At 44.7% G+C, this 22,818-nt stretch overlaps 1 protein-coding gene and 1 non-coding gene across 4 annotated transcripts in view; both read left to right on the forward strand.

Moving 5' to 3' along the window:
- Window positions 1-22,818, forward strand: part of LOC123517428 — a 114,500-nt gene that overhangs the window by 55,765 nt on the left and 35,917 nt on the right. For 2 of the 3 annotated variants that reach the window (XM_045277460.1, XM_045277461.1), the window contains exon 3: window positions 332-372. The exons of the other annotated variant lie outside the window; for it this stretch is intronic. In XM_045277460.1, coding sequence (XP_045133395.1) covers window positions 332-372 — 41 coding nt within the window. The remainder of the gene's footprint in view (window positions 1-331; window positions 373-22,818) is intronic. 3 annotated transcript variants of the gene reach the window in all.
- On the forward strand, window positions 16,437-16,507 carry Trnag-ccc. Its single transcript has one exon. It is a non-coding gene; the product is annotated as a tRNA-Gly (tRNA).

Raw genomic sequence — 22,818 nt, forward strand, 5'->3', positions numbered from 1 at the left:
ACATTACTGTCCTCAAAGGAAACAAGTGATTTCCAAATGCATTCTCTCTTCCTGTACAGCAAATATTACAGTTCAAGCTTTTATCCGAATTGATGTTGCGTCATTGTAATTGTAGTGTTGATGTGTCCACGATTACTTTGTTCACCAGGTTCAGTTCCTCTCAACACCCAATATTCTATAATGATTTTCTCACAAATCTGTATAGTTTCGTGTGTGTGTGTGTGTGTGTGTGTGTGTGTGTGTGTGTGTGTGTGTGTGTGTGTGTGTGTGTGTGTATGTGCTGCGTCCGTGGTGGGTGTGTTCCTGCCTTACTATTGTATTTCTTCCACAGACATGCGATCAGACGAGGACCTGGAGCTTCCTGAAGGACGAAGTGAGTGTTCCTCTTTGCTCTCGCGCGCAGGCACACACACACACACACACACACACACACACACACACACACACACACACACACACACACACACACACACACACACACACACACACACCTGGTAGCTCAGTGGTTAGAGCGCTGGCTTCACAAGCCAGAGGACCGGGGTTCGATTCCCCGGCCGGGTGGAGATATTTGGGTGTGTCTCCTTTCACGTGTAGCCCCTGTTCACCTAGCAGTGAGTAGGTACGGGATGTAAATCGAGGAGTTGTGACCTTGTTGTCCTGGTGTGTGTGTGCCTGGTCTCAGGCCTATCCGAAGATCGGAAATAATGAGCGCTGAGCTCGTTCCGTAGGGTAACGTCTGGCTGTCTCGTCAGAGACTGCAGCAGATCAAACAGTGACACACACACACACACACACACACACACACACACACACACACACACACACACACACACACACACACACACACACACACACACACGGCCCGGTAGCTCAGTGGTTAGAGCGCTGGCTTCACAAGCCAGATGACCGGGGTTCGATTCTCCGGCCGGGTGGAGATATTTGGGTGTGTCTCCTTTCACGTGTAGCCCCCGTTCACCTAGCAGTGAGTAGGTACGGGATGTAAATCGAGGAGTTGTGACCTTGTTGTCCCGGTGTGTGGTGTGTGCCTGGTCTCAGGTCTATCCGAAGATCGGAAACAATGAGCTCTGAGCTCGTTCCGTAGGGTAACGTCTGGCTGTCTCGTCAGAGACTGCAGCAGATCAAACAGTGAATTACACACACACACACACACACACACACACTACAATTACACGCCCGGTAGCTCAGTGGTTAGAGCGCTGGCTTCACAAGTCAGAGGACCGGGGTTCGAATCCCCGGCCGGGTGGAGATATTTGCGTGTGTCTCCTTTCACGTGTAGCCCCTGTTCACCTAGCAGTGAGTAGGTACGGGATGTAAATCGAGAAGTTGTGACCTTGTTGTCCCGGTGTGTGGTGTGTGCCTGGTCTCAGGCCTATCCGAAGATCGGAAATAATGAGCTCTGAGCTCGCTCCGTAGGGTAACGTCTGGCTGTCTCGTCAGAGACTGCAGCAGATCAAACAAACAGTGAAACACACACACACACACACACACACACACGATAACCTACTAACAAAGGACATATGATCACGAGACAGCGCCGAATTATGAAAATTGCCAATATTTTCAGAAATAAAGGAGTTCAGTAGACAGTCGTAACTTACCAAAATAACGAGAAAACTACAACTGCAAACATCTTCTCTTATTCTTCCTCCTCCTCCTCCTCCTCCTCCTCCTCCTGCTCCTCCTCCTCATCCTGCATCTCTTCCTCCATTTTCTCTTTTACCTTAACTCTCTCCTCTTCATTCACTTCCTCATCTCGTCCTGTGCTTACTCTCCTTTCATAACATTGCTCGTCTCCTCTGAGTCATAATATTTCTTCCTTCCGTCTCTTTCTCCCTCTCCATGTTTTGGCTCATCTCTTTTTCCTTCCTTTCCTCGTTTCTTTTTTCCTATTATTTTCCCTTCTTTCCATTCTTCCATCGTTCTTTCATTCTTCTCTCCCTCCGGCCATCCGTTCCTTCCCTCTTTCTCTCGCTCGATCCCTCCCTTCACCCTTTCATCGCTGTTTTCTCTCCCCGAGTTGCATTATCGGCGCTGCGTGACCTGGCCTTTGTGCAGCGAGGCTCAGCACTGCCATCAGTCAGCGAGGTCGTCTTTCACCGGGCAGTGTCTGGATGAACGCTCACGTCAGCTCCCAACAGGACAAATCTTTCCAGCGCCGCGTGTTGTGTGAGGGAACGATGTTGTTGTTTGCTGCCGCGATTGGGAGATGTGGCTAGTGATGGTGGGATTACTACTAAGAGAGAGAGAGAGAGAGAGAGAGTAGTTTAGTATATCGTTGCGGATTTGAAAATTACACGAATGTTTTAGATGTTCAGGATTATTTGAACACATAAATTGGGTTTGTGTGCGTAACTTAATTAAGGGAGAGAGAGAGAGAGAGAGAGAGAGAGAGAGAGAGAGAGAGAGAGAGAGAGAGAGAGAGAGAGAGAGAGAGATTATTGCACGTTTACACACACACACACACACACACACACATTCACTTATAAACACAGACATATATCCGAGTCTCCTCCACAGCTGGTCTCACTTCCTCCTCCTCCTTTGTATTGCCGCCGCTGAGAGGTGTTTGGCAAGAGTGTTTGGTGGAAGATAAACAAGCAGGAGGTGGATACATAGCTTGTTTCTTTTCTTCTATCTTATCCATTCATTTCTCCTTTCCCTCTCCTTCCTTTCGTTTCTTTTATCTTACTTTGCGTCCTCATCTTATCTTTATCATTTTTTCCTTTGTATTCTTGTATCCTCTCCTCTTCCAGCTATTCCGCTTTTCCTCCTTATCCTCCTCAAATTCTTCCTCCACCTCTTTCTCCCCTTTCGTTTCCTCCCTTTCTGCTTTTTCCTCCTCCTCCTCCTCCTCCTCCTCCTCCTCCTCCTCCTCCTCCTCCTCCTCCTCCTCCTCCTCCTCCTCCTCCTCCTCCTCCTCCTCCTCCTCCTCCTCCTCCTCCTCTCCCTCCTCCTCCTCCTCCTCCTCCTCTCTCTCTCCTCTCTCTCTCTCTCTCTCTCTCTCTCTCTCTCTCTCTCTCTCTCTCTCTCTCTCTCTCTCTCTCTCTCTCTCTCTCTCTCTCTCTCTCTCTCTCTCTCTCTCTCTCTCTCTCTCTCTCTCTCTCAACAGCTTTGCCTTCCTCGTTTTCCCAATTTCGTTCTCTCCTTTCCTTTCCTTCTCTCCTCTCCTCGGAGCAAACTTTCCTTTTTTATCTTTTTTCCCTTTACTTCGCCGGCTCCAATTATGCTTCTTTTTTTTTTTTATAGCACCGTTCAAACCTCTTCTGATAGACAGGGAGGGCTGAGGGAAGGAGACCAGGAGGAAGAGGAGGAGGGAGGGTGAGATGGTGGTGGTGCTGGTGGTGGTTGTGGATGAGGAAGGTAACAGTAGCGTTTGTGTATTGCAAAGATCTTTCTGACATTCTCTCGCCTCCTTCAGCTTGGCGTTCATCGAATTTTCCTTGCTCTTTCCCTCCTGTCGCCATCTTACGTTGCTTGTTCATCTTTTATTCCATCTCTGTGATTTTACTCGTCTTACGTGACACTGACGGACACAAACAATGCAAGTGAATGGGATAGACGCAGGGGAAAGTCAATCTCCTGCAATTTTTTTTTTTATCACATCAGAGTGTAAAGTAAACTATAATGATTCCTTTAGGTATATGTTGTCTTGTGTTGCTGTGTTTTCAATAGTTTAATCTCCATGAGTTGTCTGGGTTCCATCAGCTGCTCCTGGCTTCCCTTGGCTTCCTGTGACTTGTCTATATTTCGTGGTGTCTTCTCTTTCTTTTGCTTCCTTCCGTCTCGTCCTCTTTGTTCTTTGTGACTCCTCCAGGTTCGTCCCTTGCTTCATCACTATTTTCTTGGTTTTCTTTCCTTTCTTATCTCGTCATGAAAGGGAGATACATGTCTTGCCTAGAGAGAGAGAGAGAGAGAGAGAGAGAGAGAGAGAGAGAGAGAGAGAGAGAGAGAGAGAGAGAGAGATCATAAACAAAATCATAAACAAAACTGCAAACGCGTTGACAAGCTTGAGGCAGAAGAAGCAAGACTCGGTGCAGAAACAGGGATGACTGAAGGATAAAAAGAATGATATGTAAATACTCTTCTATGTAAGGAATTATTCAAGATAGTGTGACAAAAACATATGCATGCGCAGTTGTGTAGATGGGAAGTAATATTCATGAAGTAAATGGAACAAGAAAGCACACAAGGGAATTATATAATCTTAACCCCTTGAGTACCATGACGCGTTTCCATATTGATTCTTCCTACTATTTGGTGGTTTTATGCAGCTTCAGAAACTTAGGTGAGGATAAGAATAGTGAAGAGTGTGGCCATTAATCTTCTGACCTCTATAGACCCTTCCTAATGTCAGTAAAATGGTCTAATCATACATAAATCTCAAGGTAGAAATGTGTTCCAGTATTGAAGAGGTTTAGAAGGAAACTGATAAGCTTTGTAGTGATGAAATGAATATACGATGATAAGTGAAAAAAGAAAAGAAAGAGCAAATATTTAAAGAAGCAGAGGAGAAAATACAAATAATATCAAATATACGAATAGAATTAACCCCTTTCACTACTTCCTCTTTATTCTGCTTACTGTTTGGTGATTTTATACAGCTTCAGAAACGTATGTGGGGGATTGCAATAGTGAAGACTCTGGCCATCAAATTTCTGACTTCCATAGATCCTTCCTAATGTAAATAAAATCGCCTAGTCATACCCAAAACTCATGACAAAAATGTTTCCCGGTAATGAGTGAATTAAATAGAAGAAAAAGTAAACATGAAATAATGATCTAAGTGGCCTCAGTGACTGTAATAAATGTGAATGTAAATAAAATAGTCTAGTTGTGCCCAAAAATCACGATAAAAATGCGTCCTGGTACTGAAGGGGTTAAAAAGAAGAAAAGAGAAAAAAAAAATGAACTAATTCTCTAAATGTTGAGCTAAAGAAACAGTGAAATACGAAAAAGTGAATATTGCACTGGGAAAGAATGAAGAAGTGGCCGCAGTGACTGGACCCAAATAACGTGACGTGGAAATGTGTTGACGTGTGCTAAATAAACAAGAAAGAAAACGAAAATGCTTCCTGGAAAACTAAAAACGTGACCAACATTCAAATCTCTCTTTTTTTTTTTTTTTTTTTCCTGTGTCTCTCTTTCCACGGTTTCTTCTTCTTGTTCCTTCCTCTTCCTTCCCCTTCCTTCTCCTTCACTGCCTTTATGTACCCTCATTTCTTTTTCCTTCTCCCTTCATTCCCTTCTTTTATCTCACTCTCTTCTCCTTTTTTTCCTTTCCCTTTTATTTAATCTTGGTCATCTCTCTCTCTCTCTCTCTCTCTCTCTCTCTCTCTCTCTCTCTCTCTCTCTCTCTCTCTCTCTCTCTCTCTCTCTCTCTCTCTCTCTCTCTCTCTCTCTCTCTCTCTCTCTCTCTCTTCTAATTTGGGAGATCTTTATTTTGTTATTATTATTATTTTTATCTTTATTTACTATTTGTGTAAGTATAGTCCTAAGCATTTATTAATATTATATTAGTTACCATTTTTCTAGAACTAAACAGGGCAGTGTATGCAGGGGACTCCAGTCACCTGAATCTAATAAGCAATGTATTATAGAGATTTGAAGAGAGACAAACGCCTAAGGAAGGAGCACAAACGATAGGAACAGTTGTAAGAGGAGTGTGTGAAGCATTAGAGGAAGATGAATCTGCGGGAAAAGGCTGTGGTGGTCTTGTTAAGGAGGTGGTGTGCGGAGAGAGTGAGAGGGACTGAGTGTGGCAATAAGAGGGAGGAAAACAGGATGAAAGAATAAGCTAGACAGGAGGTGAGGAAAGGCGCTGTAATACAAGGTATCGTTATGTGGAGAAATGAAGAGGAGAGTTTCAAATGCTTTAAATTAACACATACAAAACAAAAATAGAAAAAAAAGTAGAAGAAATATTACAAAAATGTTCATGAATTTTGAATAAAAACTGCAATTTCAAGAGGATCATTCCTAGGATCATCTCACGTAAAGTTATAACATAAATATGCAGAATGTAAATGAACACCCATAAAGGCAGACAGGCAGACAGGCAGGCAGGTAAGCAAACAGGCAGGCAGGAAAGCAGGCAGACAATCAGACAGGTATACAGACAGGCAGGCAGGCAGGCAGACAATCAGACAGGTATATAGAAGGCAGGCAGGTAAAAGGGCAGCCAGGTAAACAGACAGGCAGGCAGGCAGGCAGGCAGGCAGGCAGGCAGGCAGGTAGGCAAACAGACAGACAGGAAAGCAGCAGGCAGGCAGGCAGGCAGGCAGGCAGGTAAACAGGCAAGTGGGTAGAAAAAAAATAAACTGAAAAAACGAAAATTTTGAGCCAGGGAAAGTGACAGTCGTGATCGACACAAAGTTTATTGCAGACCGTAATAACAAGCGAGAGTTTTATCAAATGTCTGAAGTGCTTACTGTTAGAAAACCACTTCATGTTAAACACACACACACACACACACACACACACACACACACACACACACACACACACACACACACACACACACACACACACACACACACACACACACACACACACACACACACACACACACACACACACACACACACACACACACACAAATAGAGTTTAACCACAAGAAATCTCTACCAGTCTTTTCATGATATATTTGTTGCAGTTCACTTCAGTCTCACCTCCAGGCCGATACTTCTGCCCCTTGACTCGATTCAGTGACTCTCCCTCGCGGCCGTTCATTCACTTCACTTTTCGTGACTTTTTGCCCGTCTGTGTGTTTGTTTGTGTGTGGCTCTGTGCGGTGGTGTCGTCATGGTTCTTTTTGCCTTGCCTAGCCTCTTCTTTGTCGGTTTACCTGATATCTGAGTTTACTACTAGTCCTCCTTTTTTTTCTCCTCCTCCTCCTCCTCCTCCTCCTCCTTTTCCTCCTCCTCCTTTTCCTCCTCCTCCTCCTCCTCCTTCTCCTCCTCCTTCTTCCTCCTCCTCCTCCTCCTCCTCCTCCTCCTCCTCCTCCTCCTTCTCCTTCTCCTCCTCCTCCTCCTCCTCCTCCTCCTCCTCCTTCTCCTTCTCACCCTGCCTCCTCAGTGTGCGGCTCCTTTCTCCTTTTCTCCTACGGAGCTGGGGCCTGATTGACTGCTGCTTCTCTTGAAAGCGCCAGGCAAGGTTGCCGCACCACCTTTTTGACTCCACACTGTGTTTACATACATACTACACTACTCGTACATTGCATACACGCACAGATAGCCCAGAGTGAACGGTCACTACTACTACTCTCGACCTGTGACGGGCTGTGTTTGGAGAGGGCCTTGACAACCATTGATCATCATCGGGAACGAAGTACCAGGGATCAATGTTGCAAGGGGTTATCAGCGTACGGCGTCCCTACAGAGAAAGTATGCTATCTCAGTGGATTGAACGGAGCTGGGGCCTGATTGACTGCTGCCTCCTAGAAAGCGCCAGGCAAGGCTGCCGCACCACCCATTCGACCTACCACTGTCTCCTACACTCCTGACATTCACCAAGCGTTAACACTCCCCACAAACACTCAGACTACACTCACTCCTCCATGTGATTTTTAATATCACATGGTTTCGCCTTTTTTCCTCTTCTGCTTTGCTCCTGTCTCTACCACTGGTAGTTAGTAGATAGTTTTCACTCCTAAGGGTCTGTTGCTCTTTGTATTGTATTCCTCCTCCTCCTCCTCCTCCTCCTCCTCCTCCTCCTCCTCCTCCTCCTCCTCCTCCTCCTCCTCCTCCTCCTTCTCCTCCTCCTCCCTCTTTCTTTCTTTCTGTTCTTCTCTTCTCTCTCTCTTTCTCCTTCTCCTTCTCCTCCTTCTCCTCCTTCTCCTTCTCCTTCTCCTTCCTTCTCCTTCTCCTTCTTCTCCTTCTCCTTCTCCTCCTCCTCCTCCTCCTCCTCCTCCTCCTCCTCCTCCTCCTCCTCCTCCTCCTCCTCCTCCTCCTCCTCTTTCTCTTTCTCTTTCTTTTCTCCTTCTCCTTCTCCTTCTCTTTCTCTCTTCTCTTCTTTTCTCTTTCTCCTTCTCCTTCTCCTTCTCCTCCTTCTCCTCCTTTTCCTTCTCCTTCTCCTTCTCCTTCTCCTTCTCCTCCTCCTCCTTCTCCTCCTCCTCCTCCTCCTCCTCCTCCTCCTCCTCCTCCTCCTCCTCCTCCTCCTCCTCCTCCTCCTCCTCTTCCTCCTCCTCCATGAGTCCAACATTGATGTGTGTTTATTAAATTTCTCTCTCCTCCGTCTTTCTGATAGCTCCTTTCTCATTATCGGCGTGACACTGCCATCATATGCAACCGAACGGACGCTAATGAACACACACACACACACACACACACACGGCCCGGTAGCTCAGTGGTTAGAGCGCTGGCTTCACAAGCCAGAGGACCGGGGTTCGATTCCCCGGGCGGGTGGAGATATTTGGGTGTGTCTCCTTTCACGTGTAGCCCCTGTTCACCTAGCTGTGAATAGGTACGGGATGTAAATCGAGGAGTTGTGACCTTGTTGTCCCGGTGTGTGGTGTGTGCCTGGTCTCAGGCCTATCCGAAGATCGGAAATAATGAGCTCTGAGCTCGTTTCGTAGGGTAACGTCTGGCTGTCTCGTCAGAGACTGCAGCAGATCAAACAGTGAATTACACACAGACACACACACACACACACACACACACACACACACACACACACACACACACACACATACCGTTCACTCTTCATTCCTTTCTTAACTTTCTTTCTTGCCCATAATAAAAACTCATTCCCTCTCTCCCTTTATTCCTCACTCTTTTTATCCACGTTAGCCACACATACTTATTATTTATGACACGATTCTCTTATTCCTCCATTTCTCTCACTGTCTTTCCTCGCACGTCTCTTCTCTACCGTTTTTCCTGTTCGCATCTTTTTTTTTTTTTATACCATCTGGGCTTTTCACGGGAATTTATGGGTTAAAGAGGGTACTTTTTCTGGTACCTCCTATCTGAAAGCCCACCCGCTAGGAAACCGTTGCCCCGAGTGAGGAAGCCCAACCTACACTCGGACCTTGGACAGGATTCGAACCCGTGCGCTTGGAGACCCCTCGGACCCCAAAGCACCCATGGTTCCACTGTACCACGGCGGCTCCCCATTTTCTCCTTCACTCCCTCTGCATCCTGTTATTCATTCTGATCTTACTTTCCTTTTGACTCATCCTGTCTCTTGTCTCTCTTGCTGTGTTTTGCTGTCCCTTTCTTGTTCTCCAGTCTGAGTCATCCTCTGTCCCTCATATTTCTCTCTCTCTCTCTCTCTCTCTCTCTCTCTCTCTCTCTCTCTCTCTCTCTCTCTCTCTCTCTCTCTCTCTCTCTCTCTCTCTCTCTCTCTCTCTCTCTCTCTCTCTCTCTCTCTCTCTCTCTCTCTCTCTCTCTCTCTCTCTCTCTCTCTCTCTCTCTCTCTCTCTCTCTCTCTCTCTCTCTCTCTCTCTCTCTCTCTCTCTCTCTCTCTCTCTCTCTCTCTCTCTCTCTCTCTCTCTCTCTCTCTCTCTCTCTCTCTCTCTCTCTCTCTCTCTCTCTCTCTCTCTCTCTCTCTCTCTCTCTCTCTCTCTCTCTCTCTCTCTCTCATCGCCCAAGGACCCTCACCAGTACAAGAGTGTTCACCACAAATTGCCACTTCAAGACCCGGACGTTCTCTTACTCTTCCACGAGTTTGTGTTTGGTGGAGGAGGCTGTAACCTGCCCCTCTCTGCCTACCTCCTCTCTTCTCTCTCTCACACCCTTCCTCCCTCTCTCTTACTTTCTTCTTTCCTCCATCCCACATCATCTCTCTCTCTCTCTCTCTCTCTCTCTCTCTCTCTCTCTCTCTCTCTCTCTCTCTCTCTCTCTCTCTCTCTCTCTCTCTCTCTCTCTCTCTCTCTCTCTCTGTGTGATGTGTGTGTGTGTGTGTGTGTGTGTGTGTGTGTGTGTGTGTGTGTGTGTGTGTGTGTGTGTGTGTGTGTGAAGTGTGAATATGGTATGTCTAAGTGCGTGTATGCTGATGAGGGTTTGTGGGTAACAGTGTGTGGGTACAGTTGTGCTTCATGACGCAGCCTTTTCCTTGTGAGGTAGTAAGTACAATGTATGTTGGAGGGAGTGGTTCCTTTGAGGCGGCAGTGCGTGTAACGTTGTGATTGTGGAGTTTTGTGTGGTGCCTTGGGGTGGATGGGAAGTCCTCCTTTTCCATAGTGTGGAAGTGGAGTGCAGTGCTGTGCAGGTCAGGGCGTGTCTTTCCCTTTCTCCGCTGCAGCTGTCGTGGACTGAAAGGCTTGGGAGAAAAACACATCACTCTTTCACTTATCGGGGAGCAAGGATTGGTGTGCAACTCTCACCTCCAGATAAGTGTGGCGGGCAGCGGGATGCCGTGGGATTTGCGGCGCGTGGTGAGCCTCCTTTCACCAGAGCACAGGGCCTCGCCTTGCCTGTGTCTGTCCATCTGTCTGTTTGTCTGTCTCGTGTGTGTCTCGGTGTCAGTGGTTGGCGCCACGCACGAGTTTTCCCCAGTCATTGCTGTCCTGTGTATCTCTTGTTGCTCCCTTTCCTCGCACCTCCATCTCAAGTCTTTCCATCTCATTTCGTCTCCCCATCCCTCTTCTTCCCTTAGCAGGTGTTTTCCAGGACCTTTCACTAGTTTTTTGCATTACGAGCTGTTGTGATAATGCGCTCTTGCATAAAAGTTCGTAACACAAAATGTAAAGATTTCCATGCACGTCTCCTGATAACAGTTTTCAGGAGCAGATTGCGCCTCTTACTTCCCGGAGGACAGGAGACCTGAAACAAGTGCACCTTGCAACCACACAGGCACTTCGACACCTCCTCCAGCTTTCAGTACATCATTGTTTCTGTGTTACATTTTTACTGTGGCGGTTGGAGAACATATAAAAAAAAAAATAAGGGAAGACGCAAGAAATTAGTATACAGTCCCTGAATGCATCAACTAAATGCAGAAATTTTGAAAAAAAGTACATGAAGGTTTGAGGACGCTTTTGATGATTACTGGTCGGGAATAAAGGAAAAATTTGCAGCTGTTCTTCGTTGAGTGCCTAAGTTTTATCCAAAATTTTGTCCCATTGCTGTATAAAGATGAGACAAGGAATATCAACTCCCAGACACACACACGCTTACTATTGCGTAGTTAGCGACTCCTCTCCGTGTGAGTGTGGCTCGCTGAGGGACACAACGGATGATTGAAAAGTTGTCTCATCCCTTTGAGAGAGAGAGAGAGAGAGAGAGAGAGAGAGAGAGAGAGAGAGAGAGAGAGAGAGAGAGAGAGAGAGAGAGAGAGAGAGAGAGAGACTCTCTCTCTCTCTCTCTCTCTCTCTCTCTCTCTCTCTCTCTCTCTCTCTCTCTCTCTCGTTATCATTCATTTATGAGAGTAAACTTTGGCCATCAATGACTAAAGTTCAATTGTCCTTTCTTCTCAAAGTTTGGCGCTTTTCTTCGCCACTCCGCTGAGATAAGAATGGTGTGTGTGTGTGTGTGTGTGTGTGTGTGTGTGTGTGTGTGTGTGTGTGTGTGTGTGTGTGTGTGTGTGTGTGTGTTTATTTATTTTTCTAATCCTTTACATTTCCCCTTTTATCCACCACACTTCTATTTCCCTTTCCCTCTCTTCCACTCTTTCTCCTCTGCCCCTGAACACCGTCTTTTCCCCACCCAGTCTCAACTCCATGCCCTCCCTTCCTTTCTCCCTCTCTCTCTTCCTCCCTCCTCAGTCTCTCTCTCTCTCTCTCTCTCTCTCTCTCTCTCTCTCTCTCTCTCTCTCTCTCTCTCTCTCTCTCTCTCTCTCTCTCTCTCTCTCTCTCTCTCTCTCTCTCTCTCTCTCTCTCTCTCTCTCTCTCTCTCTCTCTCTCTCTCTCTCCTCTCATTAAGACACAAAACTTGACGAATACATTACTGCTACTTAATGGCTGTGAGAGAGATTAAACTTTTTATAGACTCATTCCTCTTGATCCCCGGCGTCTTGTTTGCTTTCCTCCCCTTCTTTATTCAGGAATTTTTATTGCCTCGCCACTGCTTTCTGTCTTGCCAGAAAGCCGCACTCAACACCGTCAAGAAGCACACGCGGCGCTGACAAACATCATCAAAATTGAATCACATGGAAAGTTCAACAGTAGAAGATGAAAATGTGCAGTGATTGATGTGTCTTTGATATAAACATTATCAATTACCATCATCATCTCTTCCTCCTACTCCTCCGCTTCTTTTCCGTCTGATATCTGTCGAGCTCCTTTCCAATTGAGACCACTCCAGCAGTCCATGTTATTCTAACGTTCGATTGAGTAGTTCACTCTCCGGTTTGCACAAAGAAAGCATGTTCTCCTTCACCCTTCCCAGCCTGTGTTCCTTCACGTGTGGCTGAAGCTGTTTCCTCTATCCACTCCCTTCTGGTTCACACATAAATATGAACAGCAATTTCTTATGCCCATCATGATAAAGTTACGGTCACCAGTTACCTGTTAATCATCCATTATTTGCTTTGCGTTCCTTAATATAAATTTAGAAATTGAGTATTTGCTGTTGAACTGTCGCGCTGTGCATAGAAGTGTGAATTTTACCCATTTAGATTAAACTGATTTGTATTAAAGTTCTTCCCCATCAAATTACAATAAACGTTTTCCAAAGTAAGCTGCCACAGTTTACCTTGAGAATTATCTCTTTAGTGGAAATTATGTCTGTGAAATGTGTCTTAGAGAATTTAAGTCGGAGAATAATCAATTATGATCGACGCTGATGTAAGTGAGCAACCATTAAGAAAGCAAGTCTGGATCTTTTTTTTCCCATTGAGGCCAGTACTCGTAGCAAGAGGTGAGCGAAACAAGCGAATATCTGTCCAAATATAGTCGAATTGCTAAGTGTTTGTGGCGAGAAACAAAACACTTTATTATGAGAAAGGATTCCACTCTCACAGAACTCCTTGGCCACAAATTGCCTGAAGAGACCTCAATCACTGCATACTGGTGCTATCTTTGCTGATTGGCGCTGCTCAGTTATTTCCATCTTCATGTTATGCCCAGTAATCAGAAACGTCTGCTATCTCCCAACGATTAATTTCTAAGGCTACTGAGGTGATTGGACTGGCTCTCAAGAGTGTTTCTTCTGTTAGTAAAGTAAATATCTGCTGGCCTGTCACTAGAATCATGAGAAAAAAGCATCCTTAAAAACCGGTGTAACTTCAGCGACTCAGCGGAAAATAGTGGAGATGTGGAGGTGTTTCAAAATATACTTATATGACGCACCGCTGGGTTGTAAGTAGAGCTGCTGAGGACATTGAGTCTCATAGAAGTGACAAAGAAACGTCGTCTGAGCACGTACGCGACCTTGATCGGTGTGTTTTTTGTTTTGTATCAAGTGCCTTTGTGAGCTTCAGTGTAATTCTTTATCCCAAATCAACTTAAGTATGTCTCCAAGTGTATTTACCAACCATTCTTTCCGCTGCTGTGCTTTGCTTCCTCGCATGGCAGTCGTGTTTCTATGCCAGCCACGTTTATCACATTCCACACAAACTCCAATACTTCCCACGTCTCAAACCTCAGACGACTAAGTTGCTTTCCTGAGCCGCCGCTTGCCTTCAGAGAGAGAGAGAGAGAGATAGATAGATAGATAGATAGATAGATAGATAGAGAGAGAGAGAGAGAGAGAGAGAGAGAGAGAGAGAGAGAGAGAGAGAGAGAGAGGTAAGTTTTTCAGATAACAAGAATCCCAGATTACAAAATACAAGTGGAAAAAGGAGAATTGACATTACGCATCTCTCTCTCTCTCTCTCTCTCTCTCTCTCTCTCTCTCTCTCTCTCTCTCTCTCTCTCTCTCTCTCTCTCTCATTTGTTTAACCGTGAATTGCTTTTTTTTTATAGTGAGGTGGTAATTAAGTTTGGCAGTGAGCAAATAACCTCCACTCCCTCACACCGAGACGCGCTCACTGCCTCCTCCAATCTTTCTCTTCCTCGCGCCACGATTTTATTGCGTGTTTTTTTTTTTCATCTCTTTTGATTTCTTTTTCCATTATTGCTCGTCTTTGTCGTATATCATTGATCATTGTTGTTTATTATTGTGTCTTTGTTCTTATTGTTTTTCTTATTTCTGTATTATTTTCATTATTATGTAACGGTAGTAGTAGTGGTGGTGGTAATGGTTGGAATATTAATCCCCTTAATACCATGACGCGTTTTCATATACATTCTGCTCATTGTTTGGTGATTTTACATATTTTCAGAAACTTATGTTGGTATGAAAATAGTGAAGACTGTGGCCATTAATCTTCTGACCTGACCTACATAGGCCCTTCCTAATGTCAATAAAATAACCTAATCACACCTCAAAATCAAAGTAAAAATTGCGTCTCAGTATTGAAGGGGTTAAGTAGTCGCAATAGCACACAAAGTATTAAAACCAATCATCAAAAATCTGCTTCATTTTACCATATTCTTTTCTTTCATCTTTCTTTCTGTTTTCACTTACAAAGATACAGATATTCATTAACCCCATCAGTACTGGGACACATTTTTACCTTGAGATTTGTGTACGATTAGACCATTTTATCTACAGTAGGAAGGGTCTATGGAGGTTCGAAGTCTGATGGGCACAGTCTTCACTATATTAATCCCCACATGAGTTTTTGAAGCTGTATAAAATCACCAAATAGTAAGCAGAAAGAATATGGATACGCGTCCTGGTACTGAAGGGGTTAACATACCTATTTGCTGGTGCTTGATAAATAAAAGCTGTTAACTCCTCTCTCTCTCTCTCTCTCTCTCTCTCTCTCTCTCTCTCTCTCTCTCTCTCTCTCTCTCTCTCTCTCTCTCTCTCTCTCTCTCTCTCTCTCTCTCTCTCTCTCTCTCTCTCGCAACCGACTTTTTTTTTTTTTTTTACACTGGCTTCGTAGAGCTCTCACAGTCTCTTCTCTCCCACTTCTGCTTCTTCCTTCGTAGCTCTTATCTTCCGCTTCTCTCCCTCTGTACTGTCTTCTTTCTCTCTTTCCCTCACTGGCCACACCCTCTCATATCCTCCCTTTTCCTTAATGTTATTCCTCCAGCTCCTTTCCCTCTCTGCTGTTTCCTCTCACAAAAGCTCGGTGCCTCATCTCTCCTTTAAGTGGTTTTATTCTCGTTTTTTTTTTAGTATATTCATTTATTTTGTTTTATTTTATTTTTTCATTCATTTATCTATTTTTTGTTTTTTTGTGTGTGTGTCAAACCTCGCCTGTTTGTCATGTCAGGGGCAGGAACATTTGATTTAAGTTTTTTTTATATCAATGGCATTCAATAATAATGATGAATATTTGTGTATATGTAGTTTCACTTGTTCTTATGATATTTACCTCGTATGAATTAAATTAGTATTGATAGTACAAGTCCATTGCTAAATCACTTAGATAGATTTGTTAAATAAATCATATGGAATCAAAATTTTAGGAATGTACACACACACACACACACACACACACACACACACACACACACACACACACACACACACACACACACACACACACACACACACACACACACGAGAGCCTCTTACAACTTCAATCTTTCACTGTCATGACCATTATCAAAACTATCAGTCATCACTCGATCAATCTCACATATTACATTATCTGCTACTCCATTACTGATACTGCTGCTTCTGCCATCACCACCACCACCACCACCACTACTACTACTACTACTACTACTACTACTACTACTACTACTACTACTACTACTACTACTACTACTACTACGACGACGACGACGACGACGACGACGACGACGACTATTGCTACTACTACTACTACTACTACTACTACTACTACTACTAGTACTACTACTACTACTACTACGACGACGACGACGACGACGACGACTATTACTACTACTATGACTATTACTACTACTATTACTACTACTACGATTACTACTACTACTACTACTACTACTACTACTACTACTACTACTACTACTACTACTACTACTACTACTACTACTACTACTGGGGTTGTTTTGGTCATTGTCATTCTCGAAATTAAGTTTTTATCGTCTCCTTCATCTTATGGCTCATGTTTGGGACTGGCGGCCATTCCTCTCCTTTTCGCCTCACAAATGCGGTCCGATATTTTTATTCTCACCCTCACAAAGGCGGACAAGAGTCATTGATCACCGTTCTACCCTCACCTTTTCTCCTCGCCCACGCCCTCCTTCCCTCCTCACCTGCCCTTCATTAAGCCTCCTCCTTCACACCTGCCGGCTCTTTCACAGGTCTCACCTGGACGAAGTGACAAAAGGAGAGGGAAGCGAGGAGTGGGCGAGGGTGGGAAGGAAGGTGGCGTGTGTTTAGAGTGACGCAGAGAAGCCTTGGTGAGGGTGCTCAGGTCAGCATAAAAGCTTAGAAGGGTGGCTGTGATGGGACAGGCAACAGCTTGACTCATGCCACTACAAGACACGTAGCGCGCCGCTGGTGTAGTGGTATCATGCAAGATTCCCATTCTTGCGACCCGGGTTCGATTCCCGGGCGGCGCAACCCAATTTATCACTTTTAGGCCATACGTGATGGGGGGCGAGTAGCATCGCGCTCAGCGTTTCGTTCTCTCTCTCTCTCTCTTTATATATATATATATATATATATATATATATATATATATATATATATATATATATATATATATATATATATATATATATTGTTGGAGAGAAACTGGTAAAGTGAGAGTATATTCATTAATCCGTTTGTTCTTCCTCCTCTTCCTTCTCCTCCTCCTCCTCATCATTATTATCATCATCATTTGACGTAAGTTACCTATTAATGTTGACTTCTAAACACTGAAATGCCATTACAAATCTGTGAAACCTAGGACACACTCACCACTAGCCGGTATCGAACTAAATCTTTCCAAACCTTAACTTTACTTTTTTTTTTTTTATCTCCTTGCATCTTTTTTCTTATTTCCTTTTCTTGCAATTTTTCTTTTTTTTCCACGTTCCCTCTCTCTGACCCTTGCACCGTTCTTCTTTTTATTTGCTTCATATCTTTTCTCGCGGGTCTTCTCACTTCTCTTCCTCCTGTTTCCTCTTTCATTCCCCTTTCACATTTTTGTCACTGCGTTCCTCTTCCACTAAGCACTGTCCTCACCACCCTTGCCTTCCCTTGTACCAGTAACCACCACTTGCCCTCCATGCACCCCTTCATCTTCTTTTACTTCCTCCTTCCTTCTCTCCCTTCTCTTCCCTTTCTCTCATCTTCCTTGTTCATCACATATCCTCTCACCATCCTTTACTTTTCTCCTTTCGTCTTCCACTTCTCCTCCCTCCTCTTTCTCTGCCCTTCTTGAATCCATTCACCTTTATATCCCTACCATCTTCTCTACCTACCTTCTCTCCCTTTCCTGGCGTCTTCCCTTTACTCCCTGGGGTTCCTCTCTCCCTCAAGACTCGTCATCGATCTTAAATCTGTCAGATATCACAAATGGATCCTGTTATCGTATCTCCTACCCCAGTTTTTGTTAGTAGTAGTAGTAGTAGTAGTAGTTGTGGTAGCAGTGGTAGTAGTAGTAGATATGGTAGTAGTAGTAGTAGAGGTGGTAGTGGTGGTGGTAGTAGTAGTAGTAGAGGTGGTAGTGGTAGTAGTAGTAGTAGTAGTAGTAGGTGTAGTAGTAGTAGTAGTAGTAGTAGTAGTAGTAGTAGTAGTAGTAGTAGTAGTAGTAGTAGTAGTAGTAGTAGTAGTAAAGTAGCAGTAGTAGTGGTTAGCAGTAGTAGTAGCAGTAGTAGTAGTGTAGTGAGTAGTAGTAGTAGTAGTAGTAGTAGTAGTAGTAGTAGTAGTAGTAGTAGTAGTAGTAGTAGTAGCAGCAGTGCTAATCATTTGTCTTTTTGGAGCAAGGTTAACAACAATCGATTTAGTTACATTCATTTTCGTTTATGCCAGTCTACCTTTTAGCACACTTGTTCATCTTTCCATTTACGTATGTATGTCTGTGCCTGTGATTCTCTACTTCTCTATATTCTAACAGCCAACCCTGTCTGTGTGTCAATTTTTGAGTGTATTTATATTTTCCTCAGTTTTTAAAAAATCCTTAACACCAATTAGCTGAGTTTTCGCTTCAGAGGAATGAACACAAGAAGAAAAGTATATGAACGAAGTAAAATCCCACAGACAGAAGACAAAAGTAGAGAAGAAGAGGCGGATTGAATGAAGGTGCTGGCTGACACGCGTAAAGATTGTATAGTGTTAATAATAATGGGACGTCTTGTGAGGAGAAAAGCAGCTCTCGATCAGGTCTCGGGAGGAAAAGTAATGATAACAGTGTAAATAAATAGATGAAATAAAAAGTGGATATCGTTCCTGTGTGTGTTTTGTATATAGAGAGAACGGAAAAATGTGCGGGGATGCAATTTACCTCGAGTTACACACACACACACACACACACACACACACACACACACACACACACACACACACACACACACACACACACACACACACACACACACACACACACACACACACACACACACACACACACACACACACGAAAAGGAAGCATAAATTGAGGGTATCCTGGGAACGAAGGGCGTAAATTTGTGGGAGTGGCGCAGAGAAAATGGAGGAAAGGAAGGAAAAGAAAGGAAGGGAAGGGCAGAGTGAAGCGAAAGGTGCTACAGTGGCGCATGTAAATTGTGCCAGACTCAGTTCCAGTGTTTGTGTAAAAGCGTGTCTCTCATCGTGACAGTAGAGCTCCCTATTTTTCATTCATTCTCCTCTTCCTCCTCCTCCTCCTCCTGTCTGTCGTCCAGGTTAACACAATGGCCACTTTCAAAAGTAAATTGGATTAGAATTATATAGAAAATAGTTTAAGATGTGTTTTTTTTATTATTTATCTTATTTTTTCATGGGTAGCAGAAGTTACATTAGATCTCTTTTCTTTCCATCTTTTCTTTATAAACTTTCCTGATTCTACCTCTCAGCAATCGGGGTGTATTTTGTTTTTCTTGTTGGGTAACGTCGGAAAGAGTGGTGTGGTGGGGGAGGTTCACCTGTTTTGTCCTAGAAAGACAGGTATCTATTCTAAGTGTTGTTTAGTGAACGTTAGACCTCGTCATAGATCGCGAGGCCTCCTGTCACTCGTCTTTCCTATGTGTTTCTATGTATATGTAGTTCTCCTTTTCCTTCTCTTCTTCCTTCTTCTGCTCGGCGTCCTCCTCCTCCTTCTCCTCCTTCTCCTCCGGCTCGGCATCGTCCTCCTCCTCCTCGTCGTCTTACTTCTCCTTTTCCTCCTGGTCTTCCTTCTCCTTCTCCTCCTTAGCGTCCTCCTCCTCCTCCTCCTCCTCCTCCTCGTCGTCGTCTTCCTCCTCCTCCTCCTCCTCGTCGTCGTCTTCCTCCTCCTCCTCCTCCTCTCTCCTCCTCCTCCTCCTCCTCCTCCTCCTCCTCCTCCTCCTCCTCCTCCTCCTCCTCCTCCTCCTCCTCCTCCTCCTTCTTTCAGTGTTGTTTTCGTACATTCATCTCGCTGCTTCCTTCCAAGAACCATTACTTCGTGACCAAAGCAGCGAATACTTGAACCCATACAAAAAGATGCTTCTCGATTCCTTTCTTTCACTTTCTTAATTTGAGGCAACGGTGGAGGTGGTGGTGGTTGTAGCAGTGGTGGTGTTGGCGGTGGTGGTGGTTGTAGTGGTGCTTGCTCTGTCACGATTAGCTTGGCTGGTTTGGTAAATGGAATTCTTTAACGACGTATTCAGGTTATTTTTCTCGTGCAATATTGTTTTTTTTTTATTTCATCCCTTGTTATTTTCTATTCTGTGTATCTGCCTTCCTGGAAACTCTCACGTCTATCTTTGTTTGTCATGCTCATCATTGTTAACTTGCTCTTCTCCTCCTCCTCCTCCTCCTCCTCCTCCTCCTCCTCCTCCTCCTCCTCCTCCTCCTCCTCCTCCTCCTCTAGCGTCAGTACCTTCGATGAAAATGGAGTTTTAATTTGATTAATAGTTTTCCTGTAATAAATTTCCATCTCGCTTCACCTAAAGATATATTGCTTCTCTCTCTCTCTCTCTCTCTCTCTCTCTCTCTCTCTCTCTCTCTCTCTCTCTCTCTCTCTCTCTCTCTCTCTCTCTCTCTCTCTCTCTCTCTCTCTCTCTCTCTCTCTCTCTCTCTCTCTCTCTCTCTCTCTCTCTCTCTCTCTCTCTCTCTCTCTCTCTCTCTCTCTCTCTCTGAAATGACGAAATAATTACTGAACAAACATTGATATGGTATTCAAATCTTTACTTGATTCTCCTACCAAAATACAAACAATAGCAGTAACAAGTGGAATAACCAGAGACGTAGCAGACAGGAGAGAAATGTCTGGATAGTTCGATTCGGAGATCATTCCTTAAGTCAGCAACCCTGGTGAAAGAGAAGGAGCTCTGCGTTAGGAGGTATATAGATACTCCCCGAGGACATCCACCCACCAAACTCAGAGGTGTCGGGGAAACGGTGCAGTGTCTTAGCTGTGTTTTAATGGCGTGTTAAGATTATTTGTGCCTGCTCGTTGTGACTTTGCCGAAGTGGTTTGTGTGTTATTACTGTTGTCTCCTGTGAATAGACACTAGTGGTTCAGTGATGCACGCCTCACTGTGTTCACATAGGCTGAGATTGGAAGGAAAATAAATAATAGGAATAGACAAGGGAGTAGGGCACGGGTGTTCTGAGTGGTAACTATAGAAGAGGAGGAGGAGGAGGAGGAGGAGGAGGAGGAAGGCCACACCTCGCTCCCTCTTTCATGTCAGCTCTTTGTTTTGTGCTATTGGATTTTTTCTTTGTGTGAGTTGGGTGGGGTAGGAAGAGAAGGTATTGGATTCTCTTTAATCATTTCTTTACTTCCACTTCTCGTCCGGGACTCTTCCGCGGATCCCTTGAGAGCACAGCAACAATCAGAGCTTCGTGATCTGTGGGAGTTTTCTTGTGAAGATTAGAGAGAAGAGAATGTCACTTTCACGTTAATCTGGAAACACACACACACACACACACACACACACACACACACACACACACACACACACACACACACACACACACACACACACAGAGCAAAAAAGTCCCCACGGATGAGATGACAAGGCGCAGCGGCTTTAAACCTTTTATTTCAAAACGAAAACAAGGACTTGACTTGGTATCGTGTGAGCAGATGGCGAGACAGAGAGAAAGGATGATCTCACCAGGTCTGTCCTTCCTCCTAAAACCTCTATACTGTAGCTATGTTTGTGTCGAGCGCTTCATACTCACACGCTTTTGGCAACCTAGAAGACGTATACAGATGAGCGTACTAGTACGGCTAGTGTCGACCCATCGCTGCCTTGGCGCTCCCGCGACGTGAAGAGTGAATGTAGCGTCACCTCCTGCCTGGCGTGTCATTACTTACACTCAAGACATCTTAAAACACTTCTTCGCCGTACCTCCAATATATTGAAAATGCTCTGATTGGTGACATCTTTTAGTTGTTATTGCTATTAATTTCTCTTTGGCTCCAGAATGGACGTATGAAGCGAAGCATTAATAATGATCGCGGCTTGAGAAATCTTGGCTACATCTGGGAATAGAAGAAACACTTGGCTTCCTTTTTTCATTTCTTGTTTTTCTTTTTTTTTTTTTTTTTTTACCATGTGGGGTTTTCACGGGAATTTATGGGCTAAAGAGATACTTTTTGGGGGTACCTCCTATCTCAAAGCCCACCCGCTAGGAAACCGTTGCCCCGAGTGAGGAAGCCCAATATACACTCTCTTGATTGTTGGTCTTCCTAGAAAAGCTTGCGGAAAATGGTACTGAAGAGAGTATTGGATGGAAGGCAGCTCCGGAAAATTGATTTAAGAGAAAGTGTCGGATGGAAGGTGGCTCTGTTAATTGAAGGGAGGCGACGAGGCATGGACAGGACCCTGAGGTGTGTGTGTGTGTGTGTGTGTGTGTGTGTGTGTGTTTGAGTGCGCGCGTGTGTATGACAGATAAGTGATAAGTTTCTTTTGTCGCACATCAAAGAATCAACCGGATATAATTGAACCGTTTGAAGTTTGTGTCCTAATGGGTGGCTAACTGTCTGTCTGTCTGCCTGTTCACATACACCCGCAATTCACACACACACACACACACACACACACACACACACACACACACACACACACACACACACACACACACACACACACACACACACACACTTTGATTTGTTGGTAGATCTTTGTTTAACATCAGTAGGTCAACCTGTTGCTGATGATAGGCGAAAGGGAGAGGGACGGGAGGAGGATGAAAGGCAAACAGGCCGTTGGGAGGGAGAGTGGGAGGAAGAGGAGAAGGAGGAGGACGAGGGAAGGTAGCGAGAAACGAAGGGATAGGAAAGAGAATAAGGCGGTTTTCATTCAGTTTTGTTTCTCAGATCTGTTCCATCCTGTCCTTTGTGCCTGTATGTCTGTCCTCTCCCTCCACATGGCGAGAGTTGTGCTTCCCCTTCTGTTTCTTCTACGTGTTGTGGACAGACCTGAACGTAACAGCCTGCTCGCTCTCGTTCCCCGCTGTGGTGTGTTTGTTTTGCTTCTGACTTCCTGCTTCATCTCTGAGACACTACATACAAAGACACACACACACACACACACACACACACACACACACACACACACACACACACACACACACACACACACACACAGAGAGAGAGAGAGAGAGAGAGAGAGAGAGAGAGAGAGAGAGAGAGAGAGAGAGAGAGAGAGAGAATGTGTGTGTAGTTCACCACGGTCGTCTGATGGTCACCCAGCCAGTCTTCTCCATTACGGAGCGAGCTCAGAGCTCATAGACCGATTTTCAGGTAGGACCACAA

The sequence above is a fragment of the Portunus trituberculatus genome, chromosome 42 (genome assembly GCF_017591435.1).
Source record: "Portunus trituberculatus isolate SZX2019 chromosome 42, ASM1759143v1, whole genome shotgun sequence".
Classification (NCBI taxonomy): domain Eukaryota; kingdom Metazoa; phylum Arthropoda; class Malacostraca; order Decapoda; family Portunidae; genus Portunus; species Portunus trituberculatus.